This window comes from Siphateles boraxobius, unplaced genomic scaffold, assembly GCF_051911475.1.
Source record: "Siphateles boraxobius isolate OS27281-9 unplaced genomic scaffold, OSU_SipBor_1 50, whole genome shotgun sequence".
In the NCBI taxonomy this organism is placed as follows: domain Eukaryota; kingdom Metazoa; phylum Chordata; class Actinopteri; order Cypriniformes; family Leuciscidae; genus Siphateles; species Siphateles boraxobius.
The window spans coordinates 853,974-879,531 of record NW_027509142.1 but is presented as its reverse complement, the minus strand read 5'-3'; the positions used below and the strand labels follow the sequence as shown (position 1 = coordinate 879,531).

The 25,558-nt window shown below is 39.0% G+C and overlaps 1 protein-coding gene across 1 annotated transcript in view; it reads right to left on the bottom strand.

Annotated features, from left to right (window-relative positions):
- Window positions 1-5,886: 5,886 nt before the first annotated feature.
- Window positions 5,887-25,558, bottom strand: part of cdh26.1 (cadherin 26, tandem duplicate 1) — a 34,085-nt gene continuing 14,413 nt past the window's right edge. The window contains exons 8-18 of the mRNA XM_077204625.1: window positions 24,653-24,838; window positions 23,985-24,262; window positions 23,321-23,463; window positions 20,026-20,253; window positions 16,767-16,988; window positions 16,009-16,136; window positions 12,334-12,402; window positions 11,073-11,162; window positions 9,586-9,633; window positions 9,246-9,320; window positions 5,887-7,765 (exon numbers count right to left, since the gene is read on the bottom strand). Coding sequence (XP_077060740.1) covers window positions 7,547-7,765; window positions 9,246-9,320; window positions 9,586-9,633; window positions 11,073-11,162; window positions 12,334-12,402; window positions 16,009-16,136; window positions 16,767-16,988; window positions 20,026-20,253; window positions 23,321-23,463; window positions 23,985-24,262; window positions 24,653-24,838 — 1,686 coding nt within the window. The 3' untranslated portion in view covers window positions 5,887-7,546. The remainder of the gene's footprint in view (window positions 7,766-9,245; window positions 9,321-9,585; window positions 9,634-11,072; window positions 11,163-12,333; window positions 12,403-16,008; window positions 16,137-16,766; window positions 16,989-20,025; window positions 20,254-23,320; window positions 23,464-23,984; window positions 24,263-24,652; window positions 24,839-25,558) is intronic.

Below are 25,558 nucleotides of genomic sequence, written 5' to 3'. Positions count from 1 at the left end.
TTTCACTCGGGGCTCCCCTGGAGGACAGGACGCCGATTGCAGCATCGGAGGGTGAGCTGACTTCTAGAGATGATGACTCGGCTGCATTGTCTCCCTCCGGGAGTTCAATGTTGCCCGAGCCGGATCCAGAATTATCAGCTATGCTGAAACGGGCCGCCGAGGCTGCCGGGCTCGAGTGGAACCTCCACCGTGTCCCGTTCAGTCTCGGTTGGAATCTGGAGTTTGGTATCTTGGGGCGGGCCGCGCTGGTTCTCAGCTCGCCGCCCCAGTGCCTTTCTTTCCCGAAATGCATGGAGAGCTTGTCAGGTGGTGAACAGCATCTTTCTCTGCCAGAAACTGCCTGACTAGCTTTTCCCCCTCATTACCCTTGATGGAGGAACAGTGAAGGGTTGCGAGGTGTCCCTCCATTGGAGCGGTCTGTCGACACAGGTGCACCTGTGTCCGGCGGCCGCTGCCTTTTGGGGGGATCCTCGTCTCCCCCCTAAGGCCTGTGAGTTTCGTCTGCTCCGACGGGCAGAGCTTACAAAGCCTTTGGGCAAGCCCCTTCCTCTTGCGTGCCATGGCGTTGCTGCAGGCTAGGGCACCCATGGCATGCACGAGGGTAATCCAGACCGTGCGCTCATAGGTGAGCACCGCACTGCATCCGACCTCACCCTCCGGGGTACGGGTGTCGTAGCGTGCGTGATCGGTCTGGCGATGTCCACCTTGGTGGTCCAGTAGCGCCTTCGTTGGCTCAGCCTGGTTGGTATGGCGGATGCGGACAAGGTTCGGTTCCTGGTCTCCCCAATTTCCCAGGTTGGGCTGGTCGGCGACGCGGTGGAGAACTGCATCAAACAGTTCTCTGCCGCTCAAGCGCAGACGGAGGTCATCCGGCACATCCTGCCCCGGTGGCCAGCTGCTGCTTCCAACCGCCGCCGGTGGCAGCTCCTCCGCCTGCTCGTCGCCGTGGGCGTTCTCCGGCCGCCGCTCCTGCTGGCCCTCCGCAGCAGCCTCCACCCAGGCCTCAGCATGGAGCCGGCCGCAGTTGAGACTCCCAGCCCGCTCCAGGCGCTGCCAAGCCAGGTGGCAAGCGACAGCGAAAGCATTCCGGAGCGGGCCGCCCAGGAATGGATGAGATGCTCTTGGAGTGGCACGATCACTCCCTCCCCCCGGGTGAGGGCCGGGTGGAGCCTTTGTTTGTGTGTGTGTCTGTTCCGCCGCTGGCTCCCTAAAAAAAAAAAAAAAAAAGCGGAGCAAGCGGTACCCACACTTCAAGGAGAGAGCAATTTCATCTGTTCCTGGGTCCCAAGAGGGCCAGTCTGGCGGGTGTGACCCTGTATAGCCTTACACCCCTCAGCTCCCCCTTGGTCGCCAGCAGGCAGCTTGGTGCGTTCGAGGACCCGGTCATCCGCCTTCTCACGCGCCCCCTGCCGCTTGTGGAGACAGGTAAGTGTTGCACAGCACACTAACACCACTCTCTCTACTTTGCTGCCCCACATCAGGCTCGGCTACCCCACTCAAGTCAGTGATAGTCATCACATTAGGTGTTGAGCAGACGTGCTCCTGAAAATTCAGTGATATTCATCACACCGAGTGTTGAGCAGTGCTCCTGACTTGTGCGTGCTTATCTTATCCTGCTGGCGAAGGATTTGATATAGCCGCTCCTCCAGCCGGTACGAAGGCCAGTGTAAACTCGTTCTTCGTGCTACTAGGGGGTGGGTCGTGACCATCTTGGCCCAAGATTGGTCTGCAGCTTTGACCTGAAAGACAGGTGCTTCAGATCTCTACCTCCCGCACCGCAGGCCATCCTGTGTGTTGCGTCTAAGGGTGGAGTATCAGTACAGTGTCCTTCCCCTCGAGTGCTCCAGAGCCCGTTGGGTCTTCAGGTCAACTGGAAGAGAGTAATCTCGCCCACGGGCTGAGTATCTCTTTTCTAGTTTTGGAGAGGTACTCGGTCCAACATGTCTCTCCAATGAGAATGTGTTCAGCTGGTGTTGAAGTGAGAAAGGGTCCCACTGAAAGAACTTTCAGAGGCTCCTGGGGTATATGGTAGTCGCAGCCTTTGGCTCCCTCCATATGTGACCGCTTCAGCGCTAGCTTCACGATCGAGTCCCGAGGTGACCGTGGCAGAGCAGCTCACCCTGTGTGACTATAGTTCATCCCGGTCTGCTGCCAAACCCTCTTCAACAGAGGGGCCATGTACAAAGGGCGTGTTTTAACGGGGGCCTGGGCGACCCCCGACTACACGGGCATTCGTGCCTCGAGTTGTTAGACATTGCGACCGTTGCGCAAGCTTCCCCTGCATGTCACAAACTCACCCGTCACCTCCTCCTTGGAGTCAGACGCTTCTGAGGGTGCCTTGTTCCACTCCTCCCGCTTACTCAATCGTGCCGCCATCGAGCCTCACGACAGTTATAGCCAGGGCAAGTGGAGACTCCATCCCCTGGGTCCGGCTGGGTCATGACCATTCCGGGGCCGCTCAGTTGCCCCCCCGGTTTTATTTTTCCGCCAGTGTTTGGGTAAACCGAGCGGACTACCCTTGGACAAACACTGGGACTCAGCTGCCCCAGGGGCCCGCAGAAATACGTTTAACCCCAGTGAGCCTTCTAAAAGTGACTGCGACTCATGGTCGCCTTGCGCCTGCAAGTCAGTGAAATCATCACTCTTCATGTTGAGCAGAATTGCTCCTGAAACTCAGTGAAGTTCATCGCACTCAGGTGTTGAGCAGCAATGCTCCTGTAGCTCAGTGAGTCCATCACAGGTAGCTCAGTGAATTCATCACACGCAGTGCTGAGCAGAAATGCTCCTGGTGCTCAGTGAAGTTCCTCGCACTCAAGTGTTGAGCAGAAATGCTCCTGAAGCTCAGTGAGTTTATCACACTCAGGTGTTGAGCAGTAATGCTCCTGAAGCTCAGTGAACTTGTCACACTCAAGTGCTGAGCAGAAATGCTCCTGTCGTTCAGTGAAATTCTTCGCACTCAAGTGTTGAGCAGAAATGCTCCTGAAACTCAGTGAGTTTATCACACTCAGGTGTTGAACAGGAATGCTCCTGAAGTTCAGTGAACTTGTCACACTCAAGTGCTGAGCAGAAATGCTCCTGTCGCTCAGTGAGGTTCTTCGTACTCAAGTGTTGAGCAGAAATGCTCCTGAAGCTCGGTGAGTTTATCACACTCAGGTGTTGAGCAGGAATGCTCCTGAAGCTCAGTGAACTTGTCACACCCAAGCGCTGAGCAGAAAATGCTCCTGAAGCCCAGTGATCTTCACATGTTGTGTTGAGCAATGCTCCTGTCTTTTGCGCCCGTCACTTGCACCTACGTGCCATGTCAGGAGAGGAACAGGTCTTCATAGTTGCCCCTTATTGGCCCAACTAGACCTGGTTCAACAGCCTTCAACAGCCTTCCTGACTTCCCCTGGAAACTCTTTCGGGGACGGGGCACGATGGCACACGCGTTCTTCCCCCGGAGATTCCGGGCGGTCTTACATCTGAACGCGGAGGTTCAGGTGGCTATCACAAGAACATGTGATAGTTACCATCACTTCTGCGAGCACCCCCTAGAATTGGGTAGCGTGCTTACGCCTTTAGAAGTGGAACCTAGTCGTTGAGTGCGTCTTCTCTCCTGAGGAGATCCTGAAAGCTTTCGATCACTTCAGTGCTCTCTTTCCTGCAAAATGGGTTGCAGTAGGCTGTTTTCCTAAATCACCCTCAAAATGATGTTGCCTCGGTGTTTAAACGACGCTCATCGTGTTGCAGAAGTATGCAGAAGCACGTTCTGGTCGTCAGGTTCCTGAGGAGCAAGGTCTTGTAAATCCTTGTGTCCCTCTTTATCCTCTTGGGCCTTGTCCCTGATGCGACTGCACTGCAGAGACCGCCCCTGAGCCACTGCAGGTAGTGAGTTAAAAATTCTGTTATATCAGTTCTCCTGCTCGCGTGGTCTCTACTAGAGGGTAGGGACTTGCTCGCTTTCGGTCAACGTATTGTGCCTGGAGTCTGGGCCGGCTAACTCTCACAAGCTGAGACCCCGGCTCGGATTGTGCCCAAGGTTCCTACATCTCCCGTAATAGGAGCAGGTGGTGAGCCTGCAAGCGCTGCCCTGGAGGAGGCAGATCCAGCCCTGGCTTCTCTGTCCGTTCGCTTGGACGTGTACAGAATGCAAGTCATAGACCTCAGACCAGCTCTTCAAATATCTGTTGGAATTCAGCAGAGAGGGAAGGCTGTTTCCATGCAAAGTTGCACTGTGCTTGCCTTCATTTCGGCAAAGATCCGAGATGCAACATGTCCACTTAGGTGTTGAGCTCCTCTATGATGAGTGTAAAGTGCTCCGCCTGGGCGTTGACGATATACTTTGCTAAACAGATTCTAGAGTTGGGGGCTGGACGACACCTGGTTGAACCGCTGCTTCCCGTGGGCTCCCTTCTCATGAAGCCAGTTTCACCGTGAGCCCGGTTCAAGTGTCGGCTTGCTGCGCCATTCCCCTCCTATGGACTGGATACGTGCGCCTTTCTACTCCAGTTGAGTTCCCTTAAAATTGAACCCTGTTGAGTTCCTCCACACCCCTCCGACGTCGGACGTGCGGAACGTCTGGTGTTAGGCCTACCACTCGTAAGCAGTGTGGAACCTGTGTTAGGCTGGGTCCATATGTTGCGGTCCCTTCGGTGACCCCATATGTGTATTTGTTCCACGATACGGCTCCCTGCGGTGAGCCCGTGTCTTCCCTCGGCAGAGTCTCTCTGCCGTCACTGTCCGGTGTGTCTCCCCCCGTCTTAGGCTGGAGCCACCCCAGTGACATTCCATATGTTAGACTGCCCGGTTTCCGCCCAGTTCATATGTGTATTCTCCACATTACCTCCCTCTGGGTTGGATGTGGCTTCCGCAGCGTCCCTTCCTTCCAACGTACGGGGAACGTTTTCCCAGTGGTCCTGTAGGAACAGCAGTGACTTCCCTGGCCTAAGCCCTGTCCTTCCCCGCCTTAAGTTTGTGGGGGCATCAGGAGGCTTTGGTTTAGGCACTGGAAGGTGGCAGCGTTAGTGGCGTGTTCAATGGTTGATCCCATTTCAGTCGCGTCGACTACGTCCGACGTTATCGACTGAAAGGGAACGTCCTGGTTGCGTATGCAACCCACCGTTCCCTGAAGGAGGGAACGGAGGACGTAGTCCCCTTGCCACTACCGCTGGACCACCGCTGACCCCGGGTTACTCTCGGCTCCTCAGCGAAAAGCAACTAGTGCGTGCATCCACTTCCGTATTTATACCCGCGCCGCGGGGGCGGAGTGTGTGATGCGAATCACGCACGCCAATTACATTGGCTCGTTCAATAGTACTCGAAGAAGACAGGCTCCCTAGCGTGATCCCATTTCAGTCGCGTCGACTACGTCCTCCGTTCCCTCCTTCAGGGAACGGTGGGTTGCATACGCAACCAGGACGATCTTTTTAACAAATTTAAAATAATTCCAAAGATTTTTCAAAAAAAAAAAAAAAAGACACAGCAAGTTTAAGATGAGTTCTGTATGACTGACAAACCACATGGCAAATAACTGAAAGCAACAGCATGCAACATTCCGTTCTTAGAAACCTGAATAATTTATTAAACATTATAAACGTCTTATGATTTTTATTCAAACTACTGTACTTGATGGCATTCTGCTCATTACCTGTATAAAACACTATTGTAAAGTGTTACAATATTAATTTGATCGCTAACATGAACAACGTTAAAGAAACTTTGTTCATTTCATTATGTACTGATACTATTTTAAAATTGAAGATATATTTTTGTAAATGGCATTAATGTATTATGAATGTAAATGAATTAACAATAAACAAATATATTAAAATGTTTTAGTAATTGACATTAAACTAGATTAATAAATGCTGTAAAAAAAATTGTGATACCATAACACATTCACTAATGTTAACGTATCATTGTAATCATATTTATTCAGATAATGTTCAAAATTAATTTTTAGAGAGATTGTTCCTCAAAGGAAAAAGTTAACATTGCAGAAAACATGGCCTTCAGCACCTCTGCACCAAAATCATACAGATAACGTTTTTTTTTAAATATATCATCAATCCTTACATAAAAACTATTGTGGATGAAACAAATGAAAACTATTTACAATACAATGAGAACTATAAAAGAAATAGATGAACACTGCATTTGTGTTCACTCTTACAAAATGTAAATATAGCATAACAATAATAATAAAAATATTAATAATTTCCAGCCACTCTTCATAAAGCCATAAAACAATGAAAAACCCAGGTGAACAGAGTCCTTTAAGAACAGGGAACACAAATATGGAAGAGAGATGTAATAATAATTAATGGTGCATTACTGCCACCTGCCAGACTCTCTGTTGAAGTGATAACCCATCTTAATCTTCATTTCCTTTCTCTCATTGCACTCACCGAAATGGTTTCTGCGTGTTCCTTATTGTCTCTATTCACTTTTGCTGTTTTTTAACTGTCAGTATTTAAAGGGAAACGTTACTCAAAAAGGAATATTCAAAATATTCAGTTATTTATAATTGACCTCATGTCCTTCAAAAACTGTACTTTTTGTCAGTCAATGGGCTCCAATGTTTTTTTTGTATCCCAGTGTCCTTCAAAGTATCTTCTTTTGTGGTCCACAGAAGAAAGTCATGCAGGTTTTTTTTAAACTTATTTTAATCACAGAATAAAAATATTAAAAACATTATATTGTGACTTATTGTTCACAATTCTGACTTTTTTCTCAGAATTGCAAGTTTACATCTCGCAACTGCGAGTTTATATTACATAATTTCACAGAATTCTGCATGTGCATACGGACAGGTCAGGTGTATAAAAAATAAATATGCATATGTAAACTCAGAATTCCGAGAAAAAAAATCAGACCTGCAAGATGTAAACTCAGAACTTTGAAAGGATTGTCAGAATTTCTTGATAAAAAGTCACTATCCCTTTAAAAACACAAGAGATTCTGCAATGCAAAAGTCATCCTTGCAAAGTGCACGAAACAATACGGTACCTAAAGTCAGTGTCCCAATAGCATTATGTAAGTGCAGGACAACCCCAGACAAAAACTCGCTTACACAATCAGCATGGCTAAGTGTGGTTGGGAAAGTGTGGGTTTACATTTGCTGAGGAAAAAAAGATGGAAGATCAGATGAAACCCGATCAAACAGGCTGGCACAAGCTGAGGTCAAGTTAGCAGTTTTAAATTCAAGCACTAAACATGCTTCCTTATGCATAATATTCCTTATATATCATGAGCACAAATGCATAGTGTATCACATAGTTCCGTGAGGCCAGTCTTGGCACTGAACACGTATTGTTCACAGCTTATCCATGATCACCCTGCTCCTAAGCAGGTCTCATGGTGCTCAAATTCAAGGCTTGTCTTTGAACAATAATGTCCTAGAGCACTGTCTCCAAAATTTTTAAAAAAAAAAATCAATCACGGCACAAAAAAATCCCTGGTACCCCATTTGCAGCTGAGCTGAAAGCATTATAGAATTGTGGAACGATCATTAAATGATATAAAGCTGAAGGCTTGAGGCTCTCAAGCCTCAAGTCGTCATCCATTTTCACAGTCGTACATTCTTGCGCTCCACTGGCTTTTGAGAAATCCCTCCCAGAGCGCTGAACTTTGGCCCAAGGTCCTGAAGGAAGTCCAGGTTATCACCAAGGTTGCTAACAGTCAGCTGATCCAGTGACTGGCAATCACTGCCCTTCCCCTCGTATGCATATACATGTGGTAAATATTCAGGATATTCCTTCAGTGCTTCTGGAAGTCCGCTGATTTTCTATAAAATAACACAATGGAAAGAGAAAAAACAATCTTAAAACTTATGATAGCTGATAGAAAGTGATTTCACTAGGTGACTACAGGGTCTGCAGATCTTCCTACACTAATAGTACACTGTGCAATGAAGGATCTAGCAGACAGGTGGCGACAGTGCACTTGATTTTCAACTCGTAACAAGTGGAAGCAAGGTCTCTTCTCCACCAGTAGTGTGGCAAGTCATGCAGTGCAATAATATTTCAACTGTTCTTGTTTCCACAACAACTGACATAAAAGCAAATTAAATTAACCTGTATGCTTATTCACATTTACCCTTAAGCATACTTTAAACTAATATAACCCTTGTGAAAAAGAAGTGCACTTAATTACTCTGAATGTGCATTTCTTCAAATTTTAGAAGTATATTTGATGTATTTGCAGATAATATAATGAAATAAAAGTGCACTTAAAGATATTATATATATTTTCATGACTGTTTCTTGAAATACTGAAGTAGACTTTTAATAAGTGCACTTTGCAATCATGTCATTATGTTGTAATAATCTTTCGTCATGCTTTAAAGTACACTTATTTCGATGTGTTGACTAACATACTAGAGCACATTTAAAGTTAATATATTTTAAAAGTACTAAATTGCAGCTTTGTCATTACAAATGAGTAATTAGAAATATTTTTTTTAATACACGACATACAACTTTCAATAGAAATGAATAAATGAATAAATTTAATTATTTAATAAATAATGATTCAATTATATTTTAAGTCACATTTTAACCCCAAAATTTCAAAGACATTAAAATTATAGATAAAGATGTACATAAATCCTACGTAAATTGGTCAAAAAGTAGCCTAAAATATAAAATAGTTGAATTTAATATACATTTAAACTATAATATGTGCCGTTTACATACAATGTCTGAAAAAATTACATTCCGTTTACACTTAAGTACCTTCTTTATACATATATTTCCGTAATATGTACTCTTTTTAAAAGTATGCTAAAGTCTACTTCTTTTCAAACTGGACTTTAAACAGTATTATAATATAAGTGGTTATTGTGAATGAATTATTGTGAAATATCATCTCACTGGTGAAATGATACCACATTCTCAGCAGCTCATGAGATTTTCCCTCCCTCTCTCGTTTGCTTCTCCTCTTTTGATATTAAGTACACTATTTTACTTTCTTAAAGGTATTTGTTGGCCTTTTTTTTTCAGAGCACTTCCCACAAGACTCTGACCTGGAAGTGTGGTTCTTCAAAAGACACTGAAAAACATTTTAAAATGGAATGACTTTAAAAGTAAAAGTTGACATGATAATCCAGTAAAAAGTTCAATACTCTTTAGTACAGCATGTCAGACAGTGAATTACATTTTTAAAGTACACTTAAACCTGACAATTATTATTTTTCTTTCTCTCTCATATTTTCTACAGGTTTCCTGAAAATCATGCCAGTTGAGTGTTTTGTGTAGTGGACTCACCCTCTCGATTTGTTCTCCCAGGTTTCTTTCTGTACGAGCCAAGCTGAATTTTCGGGACATATGGCTGCTTCCACGCTTAAAAACAAGTGTGATATTTTATTTTAGACTTTAATTGAAACAGGTACTTATCTTTTTTTCTTTTACCGGTAAATGGTCATTTAAATTGTGTATGTTATTTCTGTATTTAACAAGTTTAGCTATTACTACAATGAAAATGGTCTAACAATGATGACTATGTAACATTAACAAGTTTCAAAACCGTTTGTTTATAAGTGTTCGAGAATATTTTCTTAAAAATCCATCTTTTTTGTAATTTATAAGAGTCATTTGAAAAGCTTACCCTATTGCTTTGCCAATCCCTTCGGACCACTGACTGTTTATAATATGGCTTTAGAGAGAGAGGAAAAAACAACTATATTATTAAATATCCATTATAATCAAATATGAACCATATACATTTACTGTATATACATTATTATTTAAAAGTTTGGGGTCAGTAAGATTTTTTAAAATTAATATCCAGTTCAGTTCTGAGACTCTAGAGGGCACAGAAATATTTGCAGTCCTTTACATGCAATCTGCAAGCAATCACATCATTACTGTCAGGGTTCTGTCACTTCTGTCTATATCTTGGTTTGGTGACAGGGCTCTGACATTCCTGGTTTGTCATGTGTTTATGTATAGTCTGGTTTGTTGTGAGCACATGGCTTGTCATGTATTTCCTTGTGCCATGTGCTCTCATGTCAATTGTCTAGCCCCTCCCATCTTGTTATATGATTATTGATTAATTTGCCCTCTTTTGTTTGCTTCCCTATTTAGTCTCCCTGTGTTTGCAGTCCTGTGCTGGTTCGTTGCCTATGTTACTAGTGTTTCCTGTTCCTGCCAGATGTCTGTCTCGGTTTCTCCCACGGGGAGAATTTTGTTTGTAGTTTTGTTTCCTTTTTATTATTAATTAAAGATCCTTCTATTTCCTGCACTTGAATCCTCGCTTCACTATTTTACCATTCCGTGATAATTACTGCATGGCACAAGCTGATTGGCCTCTGCTGATCCTACAGCCAATGAGTTTGCTTGCTAAAAATATTAATAGTCTGGTTCATTGATAGTCTGGTTCACTCTGAACCCCTCCTCCTCCCCAGCTCCACCTGTCTAGATCTGCGACAGGATTTATGTATGTATATTTATGCAGCAGCAGATATTGCATGCTCAAAGTAGTGTATCTATTAGCAGTAGCAAGTCCATACTATGTCTGCTAAGACCAAATACATTAACATTGCCATATTCAATAACATGCTAAAATTATTTCAGGAGTTGTCATGACTGATATAAATTTATTCAGCAAGGACACATTAAACAGAATTATTTTTATTATTATTTTTTTTTAATATCAATTTCAAAATTGATACGAATAATATTACTTGACCACCAAATCAGAATATTAGAGTGATTTCTGAAGGATCATGTGACACCGAAGACTGGGGTAATTTTGCTGAAAGTTCAGATAGACTGACAAACTCGATTGTACAATGGATTGCTATGGTCTGTAAATCAGACTTATGTTCAATGATATAATGAATGCATGGAAATCTACCATTTATTTGCATTTGATTAACAATATAAAAAAAATGCAGAATGATATTTTTTCATTTTGACATAGTTTTACCCTAAACTTATTTAGCAGAGCCTGTGGTCTCAGACATTTGAACCTCACTGTGACTCATGTCAAGGTACAACAATCCCAAATTTCTTTGTTTTCTTTAACAACTCTTCCCCTCCCAGTCTGTCCCGCCTCACCCATATCTCAGTTTGATGGCTGCGGTCACTCACCATGTTCAACGCACCTCCGCGGTCCCCCACAATGCTCATCGCTTCGACGCCATTGGACATTTCCCGGAATATCCCAGAGTTATACTGATACTGTGAGAGATGGAATAAATTAGTTAATATTTCACATTACCAAAAGAGCACTGTTACTTATGAACCTGACATATGATATTTACTTACATTTTTTGGTAACACTTTATTTTACAGTGTCCTTGTTACATATGTTATATGTACTTACCACAGTAATAACAGTAAAATATGCATAATTACATGCAATCAACCCAAATCCTAATCCTACCCTAACCCTATAGTAAGTAAATGTAGTTGCTTAATATTACTCAGTATTTAAATATATAATTACACTGTAACAATGACACATTAAAATAAAGTGTAACCCATTTTTTAATTGTTAGAACAAAGAAAAAAGTCACATGTGTCTAGCAAAAGCCATTGACTTTTAGTTATGCCTCTATAGTTATGCCAACACAATCTCATAGCAATTCACAACAATGTTACATTTTGTCAAATTGGTGGCTAATTTGTATGAAATCGTTCTCATTTGTTAGTTTTTGTATGATCTTTGTAAGCCCTACTGATGGTTGGGTCTAGTTTTCTTGCTTTTTTTTCTTTCTAAAAATCATGTTTTTGCACAAACCACAACACTAATTTCGGAGTCATTCATCATTTACGGTGCCTTGTTAGTCACATTTTAAGTGAAACAAGTAGGAAACCTAACCAGTCTCAACTTGCCTTTTCATTTGAAATCTTTTGGATGCTTTATCTATTTTTCTTGCCCACTCTGTTATGCAAATATTTGTGAGCTGCGGTAACCTTAAGTACCAGAAGATTGTAGACTCGTTCCTCACTGTTTCCACAGACACTGTTACTCCCGGACTTCATTTCCCAGTATCCTCTCTGCTCATTATTTGTTAACCTGTTTCAGTTGTGTCAGTTCATTACCCTGTCTATTTAAATGCCCTTTGCCCTGCATTCATTATGAAGTCTTGTTTGTTTTGGTTTATATTCTTCGTTGGCATTTCGAGCAGGGGAATTAGGAAAAAAAAAATTTCCTGAATGATCAAAAAGTTGTCACATACAAAGAATGATTGAATGATAATTTTTAACTAATCTCATTCCATAATGTTACCATATGTAAATCCATTTAACAGATTTGTGTACTGTATTCAACTTTTCCATGCATGCCAACAGAATGATCTAAGCTTAAATCTTGGCAGTCGACGCATTGACTTGATTTAACACTCACCCCTGCATGGATTCTCATCAAATTATTATCGGCCCTGCTGTATCCATCAGTTATAACCAGGAAGCCAGGCTGCAAAAACAGTAATATGCAGGTTGTTAGTAGCTTGTTATTAACTTACAGTGTGAGATTTGAAGGGCCATGTCACATCACTTTCTTTTAGGTCCTGTTGTTACTTTTACAGTTAAAATCTGAACAGTTACAGATCTCATACTTATGCATATATACAGAATATATATACTTTTTATTGTGATATATTGTAAATTGTAATATATTCCTGTGATCAAATCTGAATTTTCAGCATCATTACTTTCAGTCTTCATTGTCACATGATCCTTCAGAAATCACCCTAATATGATGATTTGATGCTGAAGAAACATTTATTATCAATATTGAAAACAGTTGTGCTGATTAAATCTTTTGTGGAAATCGTGATATTGTTTCTTTTCAGGATTCTTTGATATAAAGTTCAAAAGAACAACATTGTTTTGAAATAGAAAGACCTTTATAATGTTTCAAAAGGTTTCTGTCACTCAACTTTTGATCAGTTTTGCATTAGAATTTAAAAGACATGTACAATTTAAAAGACATTGAGTAAAAGTCACCACAAAACTATGAGGAAAAACCTGCTATTGGTGCCAGTCATAAAAAGGTGCTTGGCGCCGTGTAACTGCACATGAAATCATTTGAATATTATGATAGTTTGGCAAAACAGGTCCTAACATGTAAAAGAAGCTTGACGGACCAGTTATAGTAAGTGTATATTACTAACACATGCAGTTTCAAGTGTCAGTCTTATACAGAGTGCATGTAGCGACATGAAGCTCTTTACTTTCAGTGCAACTCATCTTGGGATTCTGTTCACTGTGCCAAAATGGGATATAACATGTCTAATCCTATGGCTTTCCCCAATATTAACCCTCTATGGGACTATGAAATCACAGCTAGAAAAAATAAATGACATTGTATTTTACATATATTTAAGACATACATATTTATATTTTACATACATATTAATTTTCCAAAATTAGTTTTCAAAATCTGACCAAAATTTGACCTTTTTTTTAGGGTTTTGTCATTTATAACTGACTTTGTCCTATTAGGGTAAATTATTTTTTTGGCAAATTCTCTGAAACTTCACACACATTCAAATGCATTTTTAACCATCAGAGAAGGTCTTAGTGTTTTTAAAAAAAGAACACATTAGTTAGCATGAACTAATAATGAACAGCATTTTTAATCTTTTTTAATGTTTATTTCAACATTTACTAATACATTATTAAAATCTTGTTAACATTAGTTAATGTAATGTGAACTAGCATGAACAAACAATGAATGACTGTATCTTTATTATCTAATGTTAACAAAGATTAACAAATACAATAACAAATGTATTGCTCATGGTTAGTTCATGTTAGTTAATATATTAACTAATGTTAAATAATGAATCCTATTGTAAAGTGTTACCAAAAAAACTTTAAAATTAACGTTCCATTTCATCCAGTCCATTTCATCTTGTGCAACTAAATTTAATTTTGAACTCGCATGTGAAAAAAACACATAAAAAAATCTTTAACATTTAACATAAACTTTCTTGGAATTCCAAATCAGTGATTGTAGCACAAGTGGAAATCCACAAGACTCTTCTTTTTCAGTGTAGCCCACACTTTCCACATGTTACATGTCTGCTTCTATCCTCCTTGATCTTTAACTTCTCCTTTCTTACTACGACCATGTTTTCTGATGCACTGCCATCACTATAATCAATACTTTCTGGAAAAAGTACAGCTTTCCCCCTCTGACTTCAATAAAACTTACTGACATCAATACAGCACAGGCAAAAAGGCTATTATCCTGCCGCCAGTAATGAACAATAGTGCAGCTACACAGAAAATATATATCCCCTAAAAGGACTTTGTCATTAATGCATAACTCACATATTCTTTGGTCTTTGAGTCATTGATTCTACAAAATGTGTTTTCATAAAAATTACCAAACACATTTGGATGTACAATGACATTTTTAAAGTCTATTCTAAAATGAACTCACAATAGAGCATTGACAGCATGTGACCTAACATGTGCAAATTGTTCCTTCACTTCCTTGTCGCCAAAAAGGTCAAGTACATGGCACATAGTTTTTTATTAAAACTAAACTATATCTTTTTTTGCTTGAATATTATTATTGTATTTGAAATGCAATTTTCTCTGTGTCATTTATAAATGACGATATGGGGAAAGTAAAAAAACAAGAACAAAAAAAAAACGTTTGTACCTGTGCAGATGCAATTTTCATGCTTTCTGTCGGACCAATATTGCAAGCTAGCATGGGTGAGTAGAAAAAATATTACAGGCAAAATGATTAATCACAGTTAGACCATAGATGTCGCTCCTTGTAAAACTGCACCAAATGTTCTCAGATAAACAAGTTCAGACTTTAAATGCAAATATAACTGCCGATACTTTGGAATGTACCCAAACGCAGAACCTGCTTTCACCAAGTGCAACATGTTCCTGGATCAACATCTTTGTTGATCCTGGAACAACATTCCAATCAACCAATCAGATTTAAGTGACAAGTTTACAGTTTATGTCAAGTTTAGGCTTACAACATTAGATGCTTCCACATCAGTGTTATTCGCTGATTTTAGGGATAGTGTGGGTAGGGATGATTAGTATTACATTTTCGGGCAAGAATGTGTTGACCCAGGAATGCATCTAACTCTGCAAAATCAGAACGAGCGTCCTCAAACTCGCTGTGGTTACATACAAATAACCTGTTTATTTGTAGTCGGAGAGTGCATTAATATAATGAGCTTGAGTATTAATCTTAATAAAAAAATAAAAATAAAATAATAATACTTATAATTATTGTAGCACAAGTGGAAATCCACAAGACTCTTCTTTTTCAGTGTAGCCCACACTTTCCACATGTAACATGTCTGCTTCTATCCTCCTTGATCTTTAACTTCTCCTTTCTTACTACGACCATGTTTTCTGATGCACTACCATCACTATAATCAATACTTTCTGGAAAAAGTACAACTTTCCCCCTCTGACTTCAATAAAACTTACTGACATCAATACAGCACAGGCAAAAAGGCTATTATCCTGCCGCCAGTAATGAACAATAGTGCAGCTACACAGAAAATATATATCCCCTAAAAGGACTTTGTCATTAATGCATAACTCACATATTCTTTGGTCTTTGAGTCATTGATTCTACAAAATGTGTTTTAATAAAAATTACCAAACACATTTGGATGTACAATGACATTTTTTAAGTCTAGTCTAATTTCAGATTTGTTCTAAAATAATTATCTTAAATAACCTTTTAAAAGAATTACCATGTAAGCTTTGATTCCGAAACACATTCACAAATCCGTCTAATTCAAAAATACGACAAGTTATATTTTTCAAAATGTCTAAAAACATGCAATCAGATTCAATTTAATTCAGACTGATGAATATGAGTGTATGTAAACAGTGAAAAAATTATTTTGTCATATCTATATACACATATTAATGCACTTTGTAGCACAAGCCACATAAATAAGGGACACCAAATACCAACTATACTTCTTTTTAAGAAATATAAGTCATGAACACAGCTGATAGTTTTTACTTCCTTCTACTAAATTCATAACTTTTGACTCAGAACAAGACCAGTTTCACATACCTTATAGATTGAGCCTCCTCCCTCCTGGTTGTATCTGACAAGGGTTTGCTGTCCCTCGTCGTGCAGGCTCAGAGGTGTGTGTTGAAATGTTTTGCCAGTGCAGTCACAGAAGAAAGAAAGCAGTAGAACTGCAAAAAAACAAACAAACAAGGTGTGTCATTATATTATATATTAATCTGCATACATTGAAAAGATTTCAGATTTAAGAGTAAAGTGATATTAAATTAACTGCACATTGTTTTACATGATCAAATAAGTGGACTATGGGTATGTTTACAAGAAAGCAATGTACTAAAAAGGGTGACGTTTTTCTTTGTACAGACGACAACATTTTCAAACCAATCCCCCCCATTCAAAAGGTTCTGTAAAATAGGATTAAAAACGCTGTATTATTCATGCCAGGCCAGTAGATGGCGATGCGACTTTGTAAAGAGAAACTACGCGCCTATAGACTGAACACGCAATGCGCATGACATCACCATTTTCATAAATTCATGTTTTTGCTTGTTTACATCGAGGAGATAATGGTATCATTTTCAAAAACTTGTACTTTGTAACACGTTTTTAAAAGTTGTGTTAAAGGCCCCCAAAACACCGTTGTTGTATAAATTAAAGGCAAAAATGCATAAAAAAGTATTTAGTGGAAAATGGTGTTGTGTAAAACGGCACTGATAACTGTTGTAATTGGCTGTATTTGATTTGTTTGTCTATTTGTTGAAGATGCACATTTGATGTTGTCATTTAGTCTGAAAACTCACGGGCCAAAATGAGAAGTCCGGCAAACAGGAAACCGATGGCTGCTGGACCCAGCCTTGAGGAGAAAGGAAGAGGACTACGACACACGGCTCCTTCCAAACATTCACACACAACCACATGCAGAACCTCTTCTGACTGCAGCTCTTGTTGATCCTGCATCTTCAAAGGAACCGAGTAGTTTCCATATGGTAGAGTCGTCAAACTTATCAGAAAGGTGTTTGCTCCTATATGGAATAAACCCAGCAGAACTTTAATGATAGTGTGAAACAGGGTTATCACAGTGTAAAAACAAGTTTAATGTTGTTTACATCTCTATGTGGTGCAATGTGGAAATTCAGAAGTCGACAGCATTGCTGAGTATTTTCTCCTTAAAACTGCAGTGAACCAAAGACACTCTCAAAAACACGGTTTGAAATCGCTGGTGTTTCTGACGTCACAAACTACCTTGTAACCAATCAGATCAATGTGTGATCGTCAACGACTGGATCTCTGAGCTGGAGTGAGTGAGTGTAGGCGGGGCTCATTTGCATATTCATAGAACCACATTTAACTGAGGCAAGGGTGTAGAGTTACATTCAAGCTATTTTAAGGCAAGAAGAATTTTTTTTCAAGGAATAAATGTTGAAATATCACATTTTAGTTTTAAGGGATACAATTATTGACTACAGGGGGACGTTAAACTTATTTGATTTCAGCTTGTTGCCAATAAAACATTTCTCGGTTTCATTTAGTTTAGCTTGATGTACCATGCAAAATTACTGTTTAGTTTTAGTTATTTTAGTGTGTTTTTGTCATTTTAAATTTTTTAAGACTCAAACTAATGTTCATATTCAAGTGCTTGCTGTGGCAAAACTCAGCACTAGGCAGATACTTGGGTCGTCTGCGTAATTGCTTGAGAGCCAACTCCCATGTGTATACAATGTTCTGATGCTGTTCATGTTTTGGTTTGTTTATGTTGCTATGCAGTTGCTAGGGACCTTAAAATCATTGCTTGGCAGGGTGACATTTTAAGACTACATGGCAGTCTGTGACAAAAGAGGCCACCCCCATTTCTTTATGTTGTTCTGATCCCCAGAGATATGAAGCATTTGATTTACTATACAGTTGCTATGGTGCTATAAATGGTTGCCGGGGCGTGGCTAGACAGTTGCCAGGATGATACCTAAAGTCTGCTGACCAGTCTGAGTCAAAAGAGCCCACCCCCATTTCTCTACAATGTTCTGATCCAGAGATATCCATCTCATTATTTTAAATGGAAATAAGTCTATGGGGTGTTTTCTATGGTGCTGTAACTGGTTGCTAGGGCATGGCTATGAAGTTGAAATGGACTTTGAAAACAAGTCTCTACGACATTCTGATGCAGAGATGATGTCACAAAGTTCTGACCAATGTTAAGTCTATGGGATTTTTCGCTTGCTGGACGAAAAATGGACATCCGATCACTTATAAAAGTCATAGCAGTGTTGCCCTCAATAAGCTGCTCGATTTGTCACCTCATTCATGTGTGTGGGACAAGTTAGGTGCCAAAATTTGTATGGAAGAAAGTAGAAGAAGAAGAAGAAGTATGTCAGATATAGTAATAGTGGTGCTTGCGAAGCAAATTAAAATGAAAAGCGGAATAAATAAATAAATAGAACTTATTCAGACTATTGATACAAACTATAACCACATATCAATTATATTAAAATAACAATGGAAATCTTACAGCATACACCTCACTAAAATATATTTTGGATAAACAAGATATACATTTATCATATTTTTATATTTTCACTGGACACAAATACTGATTAAGTGAATGATTTTTACAGTGCAACTATCTGATAACAGATGGGACCAGATAAATGGTTATACAGGTCCTTCTCAGAAAATTAGCATATTGTGATAAAGTTCATTGTTTTCCATAATGTAATGATAAAAATTAAACTTTCATATATTTTAGATTCATTGCACACCAACTGAAAAATTTCAGGTCTTTAATTGTTTTAATACTGATGATTTTGGCATACAGCTCATTAAAACACAAAATTCCTATCTCAAAAAATTAGCATATCATGAAATGGGCCTCTAAACGAGCTATTAACCTAATCATCTGAATCAACTAAATAACTCTAAACACCTGCAAAAGATTCCTGAGGCTTTTAAAAACTCCCAGCCTGTTTCATTACTCAAAACCGCAATCATGAAACATCCAGAGCCACCGTGCACAGGCGTGTGCAGGAAATGGGCTACAGGTGCCGCATTCCCCAGGTCAAGCCACTTTTGAACCAGAAACAGCGGCAGAAGCACCTGACCTGGGCTACAGAGGAGCAGCACTGGACTGTTGCTCAGTGGTCCAAAGTACTTTTTTCGGATGAAAGCAAATTTTGCATGTCATTCGGAAATCAAGGTGCCAGAGTCTGGAGGAAGACTGGGGAGAAGGAAATGCCAAAATGCCTGAAGTCCAGTCTCAAGTACCCACAGTCAGTGATGGTCTGCGGTGCCATGTCAGCTGCTGGTGTTGGTCCACTGTGTTTTATCAAGGGCAGGGTCAATGCAGCTAGTTATCAGGAGATTTTGGAGCACTTCATGCTTCCATCTGCTGAAAAGCTTTATGGAGATGAAGATTTCATTTTTCAGCACGGCCTGGCACCTGCTCACAGTGCCAAAACCACTGGTAAATGGTTTACTGACCATGGTATTACTGTGCTCAATTGGCCTGTCAACTCTCCTGACCTGAACCCCATAGAGAATCTGTGGGATATTGTGAAGAGAAAGTTGAGAGACGCAAGACCCAACACTCTGGATGAGCTTAAGGCCGCTATCGAAGCATCCTGGGCCTCCATAACACCTCAGCAGTGCCACAGGCTGATTGCCTCCATGCCACGCCGCATTGAAGGAGTCATTTCTGCAAAAGGATTCCCGACCAAGTATTGACTATTGTGTGCATAACTGAACATAATTATTTGAAGGTTGACTTTTTTTCTATTAAAAACACTTCTTTTATTGGTCGGATGTAATATGCTAACTTTTTGAGATAGGAATTTTGGGTTTTCATGAGCTGTATGCCAAAATCATCAGTATTAAAACAATAAAAGACCTGAAATATTTCAGTTGGTGTTCAATGAATCTAAAATATATGAAAGTTTAATTTTTATCATTACATTATGGAAAATAATTAACTTTATCACAATATGCTAATTTTTTGAGAAGGACCTGTACATCCTCAACCATTAACCGTGTAACTGAGAGCCTAAAATAAAGTAAATGCATGTGACTGACCTGTGATGGGCTCCAGCTTCCAGAGTTTCCTAAGCTTTTCGTCTCCTTCCAGAGAGAACGTAAAAGGACTTGAAAATGGAGGACCATCAAGGTCTGCTGGAATCACATTGACACGGTCGACCTTGTTCCCGCACATGAGCAAGTTTTTGGAGGTGAGATAGGGGGCATTATCATTCACGTCACCCAGGAAGACCACAACAGTACATGTCCCTGTAGCTGGAGGTATTCCTGTGAACATTAGAAAAAGTTTGTTGAGACAAACTTTAAGTTGGCTTGTGAAAGTTTTGACCAGAAAGTTTGAAGAAATTTAAAGTAGTTTGAAGTTTAAATTGGTTTAAAGTTTAAATTAGTTTAAAGTTTAAATTATTTTGAATTTTAAGGTAATTTGAAGTTTAAATTAGTTTTGAAGTTAAATTTAGTTTAAAGGACAAGTTGGGTATTTTACATTTAAAGCCCTGTTTTAAGACTGTTTCTGATGAAATAGAACGGTTAAGATTGAAATTTGGACAAATGCTGCTGTCCCGAGAATTTTAGGTTTCTGTGTTAACAGCAGCATTTGTCCAAATTTCAATCTTAACCGTTCTAGAAAGAAACGATCTTAAAACAGGGCTTTAAGTGTAAAATACCGAACTTGTCCTTTAAAGTTTGAATTAGTTTAAAGTCGTTTAAAGTTTTAAATACTTTAAAGTCTAAAGTAGTTTAAAGTTTAAAGTATAGTTTGAAGTAATTTTAGTTTCTAGGTTGTTTCTATTGGGTTGCTAAGGTATTTTGGGTGGTTACTAGGGTGTTCTGGGTGGTTGCTAGGTGGTTACTAGGGTGTTCTGGGTGGTTGCTAGGTGGTTACTAGGGTGTTCTGGGTGGTTGCTAGGTGGTTGCTAGGGTGTTCTGGGTGGTTGTTATGGTGTTGCAAGGGTGTTCTACGATATTTTGGGTGGTTGCTATGGTGTTGCTAGGGTGTTTTAAGGTATTTTGGGTGGTTGCTAGGCGGTTGCTAGAGTGTTCTCATCCTGTACTGGAAAATCACGTTTTTCCATTCCACTGCGCTACTTTTTTCAATGTAAACACGCGCTAGTGTATGACCATTGCGCTCACGTCTCGCGTCTTTTGCAGTGTCTCACGCATGACACAACTTTCTAAAAACGTGGTGCTCAAGTTAAAATAAGTTCAACTTTTGAAAGACGCGTCTCGAGACAAATCTCGCTTTTAAAAGCAAAACCGATTTCTGTGGGAACCAGCCCTAAGAAGCAGAAATGGCAAAATAAGTATTTCCATCATGCAAATACAGCTGTACCTTAATCAGGCTTGTGCAAAATTCAGAATTTCAGAATTGGCCTCCATTCAATTCATGAATTGGAATTTGAATTGAATTGACTCCGCCCCACAAGAAGTTGAATTTGAATTTGAATGACAGGAAGTGGAATTAAATTCATGGCAATTCAAAGAAATTCCACACAGTCACACAACAGAAAGAATCTCACATACTTTCAGCGTTAGGAAGGTTACTTTGGAAATGTAATTGCTTACTGCTATAAGTTACCCATTATAAATGTGGTTTGTATTACTTTATTTGGATTACTTTATCAATGTAAAGCAATTTCCTTAATTTGATTAGTAACTAATTAAATTTCACATTTTACCTCAGTAATACAACTGAATACAATTACATTCATTTTGTAATTCAATAACATAATTTCATTACAGTTAACTCACTCCTCAACCCTGCATACATTTTGTTCTAAATATATATATATATATATATATATATATATATATATATATATATATATATATATATATATAAACAAATTTCCACCTCAAATTGATTTTTTTTCTTCTACTAAAGATTTAGTAAAGTAATTCTGGAGTCATGTTCTATCATGTTACACAAAATTACAATTACAATAAATCAAACTTAATTATTTGTTCTGTGACTAGAGCTTTTAACATTCATTGCTGGGGGGAAATATTTCCTGTTAATGTAATTTGTACAAGTAGTTCAAACTAATATAATTTATAGATTATGTAATGCAATCATATCTGACATATACTGTAAAGCTTCATTGTTAAACACTTCACTTAAAATATCTATATGAATTTCTTAGAATTTGCTTTGAATTGCAATTCTGCTTCCTTTAATTCAAATTCGAATTGTAATTCTAGATCCTGTTTTTGACATCAATTCAAATTCAATTCAAATTCAAGAATTGAATTGGAATTTAGGAGTCATTCTCAATTCAATTCTGAATTGTGCGCAAGACTGACCTTAATTTCAGGTAAGATAACCATCTCATGTGAAAACTAAACAAGATACCACACATATTAGGCAGACACATGAATGAATATGAGTATAACTATGAGTGTATGATAAAGATGCAATCGACAAGAATAATGTTTGAAAGGATTATTCATAGAAATCACCATAAAAGAATAATCATAATAATCATAAGCATATTTTTTCCACTTTTTTTTATACACCACATGTTTAACAAGATTTCATCTTTAATATGAATCAGTATGAATGAATAACGATTACGTAATTTAAGTTGCATTTGTTTGGTTCTTTGTTCAATCTCAAACAATTATTATAATTTTATTATTAAGAAGTTTGCACAAGAGTTAACTTGCTTATAATATAATTTCATTTAAAAAATAAATCTGCCCGGAAACTTTAATGAGAGTTAGTTAACATGTAGTTGCAAAGTTACTTAAAGTCAACAGAATGTTCAAAAGGTAACATCAAAATAAAATTAGTCCGTATATATAGCACTCGTGTTTTTTTTTTGTGTGTGTGTGTGTGTGTGTGTGTGTGTGTGTGTGTGTGTGTGTGTGTGTGTGTGTGTGTGTGTGTGTGTGTGTGTGTGTGTGTGTGTGTGTGTGTCTTTTCATGCTTTAACCTGCAGTTGGTGAGTTTTGTCAAGTCTGTTTTTGGCCACTGTCAAGTGCACATGTTTATGTCATTTTTTCTCTCCCTTTCCATATCAAAATTGTATGAGCGAATACAACGATTCTCAGGGGATTCCAAAGTTTTGCAAAATAATCCCATGTTTTTTTGTTTGTTTTTTTACCATCACCATATGTCCCCTACTGTGCAGTATTCTGTAAATTAGTCCAAAAAAAGTTAGTAATCTATTATTGTGTATTTCTTTTTTACCTTGTTACTTGCATATTTACCCAATTAGTTAGCATCACTTTGAATAAAAACTTCTGTATCTTATGGATATATCCTCAATGTTGTCATACTTCACATTTGGAATAGTGTTTAAGACACACTGAGAACAGATATTACGGTGCTTACCGTCATCTATAGCCTGGACCACAACAGTGTAGGTGCCATTTTTGATGAATGGAGACTCCCGGTCCATCTTCTGAACTGTGGTGATAGTTCCTGTATTCGGGTCAACACTCACCCATTTGGCTGGGTCTTGTACTAACTCATACCTACACACATATACACAGATATTACAATACTTCTGCTTTACTTTCTGCTATGAGATCATCCAAATATCTAGTTTCCTATCTCTAAATAAGCCTCTATGTGTATACAATGTATGTGTGTGATTATATAATACAATTTTATAATATATATTGTCATATACAGTACATTAAACAATTTGGTGTCAGTAAGATTTAAAAGTAAGATTAATACTTTTATTCATCAAGGATGCATAAAATGTATCAAAAGTGACAGTAAACACTTTTACTTTGTCACAAAATAATTATTTTTTAGAATAAATCCACAAAAATATGCATTATCAGATAAATGCAGCCTTGGTGAGCATAAGAGACTTAACATTTAAAATCATAAAACACTAAAAATCTTATAAACCACAAACATTTACACAATTATATTATAGTATGATGAAAGTGAAATGAAAGCAGGATAAAAAAATATAAATTAAATCCACAAAAATTTTAAATTTGAATGAAGTGTCAATTGATGTTGCACAGCTCATTCACACCTGATTTTGTTCGACTCTGCATCTTTGACTTCAGGTACGAACAACACATCTCCTGGAGGTCCATTTTCATTTCGGTAAACTACTTCAGTAGTCTTCTTAAATTCAGGGGGATCATTCATGTCAATGACTTTCACTGCCACTTTGACAGAGTTTTGCTTTGGGTTGGAACCTGGTAGGGGACCTGGTAGGGCCTTTCCATTGACACACTGAAATAATTCCTCCTCGTTCTTGACAGCTATTTCCAGCTCTGTGATCTGAGTTTTCTCAAAATCCTTCCCCTGTGAAATACAATTATATTGAGAGGCCACATAACCATCGGCTGTCTTTTTGTTCTAATTCAGTCCTGTTTTTTAGCTCATCAATGTAAAAAACTAACATGCATGGCAAAAAATTACTATGTTCCCAGTTCCCCAGTGATGACTTCTATATTCTTATATGACTTAATATTCAGCAATATTATTGATTTGACAGCACTAATACTATTGGATGAGAACTGAACTGAGCTGGATGATGACATCAGTGTTTTCTAGCTGCTTTATAGCTGAAGTGAACTCAGTTATTGAACCGACCTGAATAAACACTGAATTACCGGTATAGCAATTTATAAATAGAGGTGACGACTTGAAGTTCTTAGAAGTTTTTCTATTAAAGTGAACAGTGGCATTTACCTTGATAACAGACAGCACACCTTCATTGGTTTTGGGGTCTGTCTCGATTTTATAATTCCCATCTTCGTTGCCCTTCAGGATGGAGAACACCGCTCTTGATGCAGGCGTGTTCGGTGTGTCCTTGTCTATAACGCCAATTCTTAGGATCTCCTTGTTTAATACCATTTCCACCACTTCAATGTTGTACTGTTTCACACAGATACATTCATGTATATCATATCACACAAGCTTTGAAACCAACTTACTCAATATAGCTGTCTATTTACTAAGGGTAAAGTGTGTCATTTCTGCATCACAAGCAGCATCAATTGGAACTGTACAAAAAATGATTTGCTTGATTTGCCCAGACAAAAACCCTACGAGTGTGATGCGGTTGCTGAGAAATTCTGATTGGTTTTGAGCTGTTTACAAACAGGTTTTCTTAACACACTGCCCTTCTGTCATTGCTCAGCCAAACAGATTGTTCTGCCCTAAACTCATGCCATTGGCTGACCCGGGGCCTATACCATGAAGCCGGTTTAGGTAGCTAGCCTGTTTCAGTTTAGTTTGCGCCAACTCTGGGTTTTAGGCATGTCAGACTTGAGAAATTAGAAAATGCCAGGCAGTTTGGTTGAAGAACAACCACTCCCTGAGAAGACACATTACCTTTCTGGAAATTACCATTTGAACTCTCTCTTGTGAAATTAGCATCACCATTCGAGGCGCACGTCTCACCTAAGCATCATCCTAATCTACATCTCTTTCCCTCTTCCCCCATTCCCCCGTTCCTTCTCTCTCTCATGTTGCGATCACCTGAAATTCACCCAAAAATCTATATGGTTTAATATGAAGAATTATCATACAACACTATTATGTATGGTATAATTTGAAATGTCTCAGTGCGACTGGTACAAATGTCTCATTCTC